This window comes from Silene latifolia, unplaced genomic scaffold, assembly GCF_048544455.1.
Source record: "Silene latifolia isolate original U9 population unplaced genomic scaffold, ASM4854445v1 scaffold_79, whole genome shotgun sequence".
In the NCBI taxonomy this organism is placed as follows: Eukaryota; Viridiplantae; Streptophyta; class Magnoliopsida; order Caryophyllales; family Caryophyllaceae; genus Silene; species Silene latifolia.
In genome coordinates, this window is record NW_027413701.1 from 1,150,302 (window position 1) to 1,157,385 (window position 7,084).

The following is a 7,084-nucleotide window of genomic DNA, read 5'->3' on the forward strand; positions in this document are numbered from 1 at the left end:
ACTTTTTCATCTGACAACCCGGTCGATCGACTGGTTGTGTTGGTCGATCGACCGCTGGTACTGGCAATTGAGCTCGTTTTTGCGCCAGAAATTAAACTAGCCTCCTTATCATTTCCCGAGTCTCTTCTTGGCTTATCGGGACCTTCATAGGAGAGGCCGCTTCTGAGATTAATGGCATTAATCGTCTCAATTGGCCCCTCACATTTGCTTGAAGAATTGGCGACTTGCTTAGCCTCTATATTCTCCAACTGCTGCACAAAATTCTTTGTAGATTCGATCCCGGCTGCTTCTATTTTCGCCACTTGAACCAAAAGAGTTTGGACCATTTCTCTCAATTTCGCGGTCTCATCTGAATTATGGACAGGAATTTCAACTCGTTCCTTGGAAGCTTCAGAGGTCTCGAGCTTCTCGAGACGGGCAGTAATAGAAGTAATGAGTGTCACAACGGCACTCATTTCATCACTTTGCTTGCGTGATTTTCCACGTGAACTCCCAAACTCAGCTCTATGGACTGCCATGTAACACCCCCATACTCCAAGTGCCTTACCAGGACCACTCAGGTATAAGGATACTACCATCTCGGTTGCCCGAGGCAATGAATATCATAAGACAATAAAGAAACGTACTTTAAAAGTAATTACAGTTTAAGTGATTATATGTTCAAAACCAAAACTGGTTAAAAGGAACTACAAGTTCTCAAAACTATCTACTATCAAAATACTATCAAGCGTCAGACACAGCGGAAGACTTCTAAACTGCAACGTGGTGACTCATCCCAGCTATCCCATACGCATCGTCTCATACCTGCTCAATAACTGCTCACCACCCCCGAATGGATCACCACAGTTTTTAAAACATTTAAACGGGGTCAGTACCAATCACATAATTTATATGATCCAACAACACAACAAACAACATAGCTCAAACAGTCACACACACAATCACACCCACTCCAATCAATCTCCGTCACCGACTGTCCACTGGACCAGCCCTGCCAGTGGGGGACCGCAGCCGTTCCCACCTAAGCCCCGCTCGTCATACCGAGCGATAACCCTGTCCCATTAATGTGCACATCCCCTTCCGTGGCGGGTTCCACGAAGGGCGAAACTAGGGCGTGAAGCCACTCCCGCAAGTGACTCCACTCAGCCGAGAACGCATCTCGAGAACCAGAGACAACAATCACAATCACAACCGTCACAACACAATTACGATATTAATCAATAATCACAATCAACCACCGTCACAACACAATTACGATATTAAACAATCAATCTCAACACATCAACAATCATCCCATTATGGGACTAATACTGAGTAGGAAATCCTACCTGGAAAGCAACACAATCATCAGACGATCTAGCAGCTGTCTCAAAACCTCTCCTTTACAAATCCTTCTCCTATCACATAATCACATAATCACAATCTTACCTTAACAAATCATAAAAACCCCCAATCCCAAAATTAGGGTTTAACGAAACTTGACGAAATACTATAAAATTGGTATGCAGATCTTACCCTCGATGCAAGGATCACAAAGGTGTAAAGAACGATGAAATCCGACCTCTCAAGCTCCGAGATTTGTCAACAACACGGATGAATGCAAAGAACGTAACTTGAATCTCCCTTTTAATGTTATTAGGTTTGTAAAGGTGTATTATGAAAGTGACGGAAAGATTTATATATTAATCCGTGTTTTTAAAAAAACCCGTCGAATTATCACCCCGTAAACCGGCTACTCGATCGAGTACCCAAGGACACTCGATCGAGTACCCACCTACTCGATCGAGTACCCCAGCTACTCGATCGAGTACCCAACAGGTCAGAAACTTTTCTAAAACGCAACTTACCCTTACTCGACAGAGTAAGGCCTACACGATAGAGTACCCCAAGACTTATAAATACGGAGTATTACAGTCTTCCCTCCTTAAAAAGAACTTCGTCCCCGAAGTTCAACCCATACTAAAAAACAAACCTACTAACTCGATCAAGACTCAACAACGTGACTAAGAACTCAAAACAAAACTCCAACCCAAACATGAACTCGTAACACCAACTCCACTAACTATTCCTACCTCCACAACATGGCTCACGATATCGTATCAACTCCACATATATATATCTCTCACGACGCCAACTCCATACATAACCAACTACCATCCTCTAATGTTGCTAGCTCCATAATATCATCCACTATCAAATCCAAAATCAAGACACTCATAGACACCAAACGGAATGTTACATGCCATCTCCTCAATAGTGTTCCAACCTTTATTCTGACCGGTATTGTTTTGGAACCTACCATTCACAGCTGCGTCCAGGATGACCTTGTAATCATCATATAAAGCATTGTAGAATAAGTTGCAAAGGTACCACTGCTGGAAACCGTGGTGAGGGACAGACCGAACCAAATTCTTGAAACGTCCCTATGCTTCACAAAATTCCTCATCAGGTCTTTGCTGGAAATTTGTGATTTTACTTCTCAAAGCATCAGTCTTTGCAAGTGGGAAGTATTTTTTGTAGAAGGCCAATGCGAGAGATGTCCAATCTGTGACTCCAGCTGCTACCCTATCAAGGTAGCGGTACCAATCTCGCGCAGAATCCTTCAAGGAGTATAAGAACATCACCCTCTTTTACTTCATCCTGAGTCACCCCAGCCGGTATAGGTATGGAACAGCAGTAGTCTGTGAAAATTTCCATATGCTTCAAAGGATCCTCATCGGTAGACCCAAAGAACCGATTTCGCTCCACTAAATCAATATAGGAGGAAAGAAATTCGAACTGACCAGTAGTAGGGGTAGGTAACACGTGCCCCTTTGGAAGGTGCTGCTCTTTTGGCTGAAGATTGTCATATATCGTAGTCATGTTCGCCAAACTGAGAGTACTCAAGTCTTCCTCTCAAAAACATGTCTTCTAACTGTGCAAAAGCAAAACTAGAAGCAAAGGTAAGCAACGGCCTCAAGGAACCAAAGTTCCTTGAGACAAGAAAAATAAACTAAAAATAAAGCAAACATAATTACATCGTCTCCCCGACAACGGCGCCAAAATTTGATACCGTCGTTTTGTATCAAAATTAAATTTATAATTCCAAACTAAAACTATAGCTAGTGATAGTAAGGGTCGGACCACAGAGAGACAAGATTAATTTTTTTTGCTATTTCCAGTATATAAAAGTAACAATTAAGTGGGGGTTTTGAAATTGGTTGACTAATTTGACTAATTGTTAAAATAAGAATTTCTCAACAAGATAAAAGGAAGATCGAGAACTTCGGTTCACCAAGGCTAAGGTCAGGTCAAAAGGGTAGTAGAGGTCCTATGATACGGTCTTAGGAAATATGAGCAAGCCTTTCGATCAATGCTCAAAATTAACCTTACGGTCTTCTAATTCCCTAGAATTTCTCAAAGCTTTCGCTCAAAGGAAATTCCAAATCTAATGACAACCTAACCTACTAATCTTTGAATCTAGCAAGATAGGTTTATCAAAAGATAATAAAATCGATATGTAAGAAAATCATACTAATAAAATTGACCCTAACTCATGCCATGGCTCACCTCGTTCCCAATCAAGGCAATTAGCTACTCATGACTAAAACTATAACAATTGCAAAATTAAAGGCAAAGAACAAGATTGACATAATTGAAATTGAATTAAAGACAAAGGAATAAAACATGAATCTCTGAAAGTAAATTAATAACAAAAAGTATTGAAATAACAATAAATTAAATAAGAAGGAATTTGCATAAAAGCTTACTAATTAGATGATGAACAATGTATTCAAATTCGATTTTCGTCGCCCCTTGCGAAAACTAGATCTAAAGACAGTTCTTGAATAATGAAAAACATAACCTAAAATTGTAGCTGCGTTCTCCTGATAAACGATGCCAAAAGTTAATTACAAATTGGGCTTTTAAAAGTCTAACACGAAAAATAAATCTCAGCTGCGGGGCTTGGTCGATCGACTAAGGGGCATGGTCAATCGACTGGATAGTGCAGTACAATAGCAGCTGAAGAAATTCCATGGTCGATCGACTGGTGATGCTGGTCGATCGACCAGCTGAGTTGTGCAGTAACCTCCTTTCCTCTTCCAATCAGCCTCTAAGCTCCATGCATGCATCCCAAGGTGAGTGAGTACGAACTCCCTTCTTCCAAGCTTCCCTGAAGTTACCTCCGGAGGACGATTTAGGCTTGATTTAGCCCACTTTCACTCATTCCTACAATAAATCATAGAAATTGCAAAGTGAACCGTTTCGGGAGAAATAGTAGCCTTAAGCTAACAATTATGCATGGAAATACGTGCCAAAACTGCAAATAAAGTGTATAGAATATGCACGTATCAATACCTATTTGTGAGGTATGGTGTCGTGGGAGTATCCCTGACACCGGTGGTTGTGGTTACGCCTAGGCGTGTCCCGGTACCGGCGTGGTGATTGTATAATAGTATCTTGTTCACATCATCGACATGTTGCATATATATTTGTATACATTGGATGTCGTGTCTTATGTTTAATTATTGAAACTGACGTGTTCATGTGTCTGTGTAAATTGTCACCTATTTTCGGGGTGACATGTGTCGATCCATATGATATTTCCGATCATATGGGGAGTAGGTTGAGTACAGGTTGGTTTAGTGTCACGCGGAAGACGAGACGCGAGTTGGACTTGGAGTCGAGCTACTTAGTTAGATGACTTAGATAGTGGTCGAGTTGTATATTTTATAGTTTACATTTATTATTCATTTATTTAATCATTTGTAAATCACTAAACTTGTTATCTATTTAAGTTGTTCTATAATTGGAGTTTTGGAACAGTGCCTCAGAAAACCAAGATGGTAACATCCTCTTATTACCTTGTTCGGGTAAGAAGGAGGTATTACAAAGTGGTATCAGAGCGACGATTTTGGAACCTATACCAATGAACCAAAATGAACCTAGGTGTGTCTAATAAAATGAACTCGACATAAGTACAATAGGAGATTGGTTTTGGATGAGTAGGCGTTCTCATATCAAAACTAGTGCACATTGCCTCGGTTGGTCACTACGTGGTTGGACTTAAATATGGGTAATGCTATGTGAAATGTGGTATGGTTACGTATATGTTATGATAATTAATGCATTCTTGTTGTGCGTGATCATATATAACATGAGATATGTAACATGTGGAAGTTATATGAATGAATGATGTGTATGTACGTGCATGAAGGACATTAATCCTGAATCTTGGCAGATAGATATCGTATGTGTGTTCGAACTTGTTAACGCTATCACTAGAGTATGAATGCTGATGATCATTGGTATAGTAGTTGCGTATATGAAGGTAATGTATTAAAGATGGCAAGTATGATATCGTGCGAGCTAACTCGGGACGAGTCACTGGTAGTCGGTGGACTCTTGAACTTTTCTTTGTGCTGCAGGGATACCATAATTAGAATTTAATCGATTATTTCAGACCTAAAGGAGTCACTCGAGCGAGTACGGTCACATACTCGATCGAGTAAGGGGACACTCGACCGAGTGGAAAATTCCAGAAAGTGGTAGATTTCTGGAAAAATTCACTTAACCGAGTGGATCTGCACTCAACCAATTGGACTTGACACTCGACCGAGTGAGGCTGACGGGTTTACTCACTCGTGTAAATCCTACTTTTTATCAATCCTTATCTTCTTCTTACCTCTTTTATTCCTCCTAGTTTTAACTTCCAAAAACCTCTAAAATCATTTCAAAAACTCCATTTTCATCATTTTGGTGCTTAGATTCAAGATTCTTACTCCATCTTACTCAATTAATCACCCTTAATTCGACAATGTAAGTAGTTCATCTTTTCTCTTGTTTTTCCCCAATTTTGATTTTTTTAGCTCTACACTAATTTACTCAAGTTTTGTCAACTAATTGTATGTTTTTGTTTAATTCATGATAGTAATAGACTTTCTACATCATTATTATAGACAAAAATCAAATTTTTATGTTGAAATCTTACCCAACATTGATGAACTTGAAACTTGGTGTTCTTGAGTCAATAATTGGATTTTATTTTTATTTTTTTGATAAAATGTGAGTATATATATATATCAAAAATAGGATTTACATGGAATGCAAATCCTTAGTTACATAAGGTTCTTATGGCAAAGCCAAGATACATCATTAGCACTCAAATTCTCCCTCCCTCTTCCTCTAATTCTAGCTTTCATACCATCATTTATCTGCAAGGCAACCTGTCTAGGATGCATTAGAACCATATCATTCCTGCACTTGTTCCTCTGGAACCAGATAGAATAGAGTGCCCCCAAGAACAAAGCAATCTGAACTCCTCTCTGGACAACTGTACCTCCTCTATTAGCCCACCACATTAGATCAACTGCCAGAGGAAAGCTGCACCCAGTGATCTGCTGCATAGCCATCATCACACGTCTGCTGTACTGGAAATCAAAGAAGAGATGAGCCAAGGACTCATTAGCCTGACCACATAGCAGACAGCAGGCATCAATATCCATCCCATATGTTAACAGCTTATCCACAGTATTTATAGCTTCATGTGCCACTAACCATCCCATGAACTGATTCTTAGGTAGTGCCCAACTGTTCCAGACAACTTTACTCCAGTAAGCAGGAGGACTAGCATTCCTGAGCCACTCATAACAACCACTAGGAGTGTACCCCGTGGGTTGAACCACCCAGACCCCATCCACAAAGCCATGAACTAATTCCTGCTTAACTTTACAGATCCTTCTCCAAACCCAGCTTGAGTTAGTTGAAGGACTGTACTCAAACCAGTCTCTCCCTCTGAGATAGTTACATTGTACCCACTGTACCCAAAGGGAGTCTCTCTTCTCTGCAATCCAGTTCACCAGACGACCCACCATTGCTTTGTTCCATACCTCCTAATCCTTCAGACCCAATAATTGGATTTTATGCTTGTTGTTGGGTTTAATTGATCAACAAAGAACTAACCTTTGTTGTTGGTGGTAGATCTTGTCTTGTATGTGAAAATTTCGTCTTAGAAACCCATCTTGATTTTCGGATTTTAGGGTGTTCATACCCAAATTTGATTTTTCATGGGTAAAACTTGATTTATTTTTCTTATAAGAGTACT

At 40.0% G+C, this 7,084-nt stretch overlaps 1 protein-coding gene and 1 non-coding gene across 2 annotated transcripts; one reads left to right on the forward strand and one right to left on the reverse strand.

Annotated features, from left to right (window-relative positions):
* Nucleotides 1–2,379: 2,379 nt before the first annotated feature.
* On the forward strand, nucleotides 2,380–2,488 carry LOC141640466 (small nucleolar RNA R71). The gene has a single exon (XR_012542998.1). It is a non-coding gene; the product is annotated as a small nucleolar RNA R71 (small nucleolar RNA).
* A 3,610-nt stretch (nucleotides 2,489–6,098) lies between these two features.
* On the reverse strand, nucleotides 6,099–6,854 carry LOC141640412 (uncharacterized). Its single transcript, XM_074449215.1, has one exon. The coding sequence runs from the start codon at nucleotides 6,852–6,854 to the stop codon at nucleotides 6,099–6,101; it is 756 nt and encodes a 251-aa protein (XP_074305316.1).
* Nucleotides 6,855–7,084: the final 230 nt, after the last annotated feature.

Bases quoted from the DNA above. Each gene is read 5' to 3' on its own strand.
- LOC141640412 (XM_074449215.1), bottom strand. From the start codon at position 6,854: ATGGTGGGTCGTCTGGTGAACTGGATTGCAGAGAAGAGAGACTCCCTT.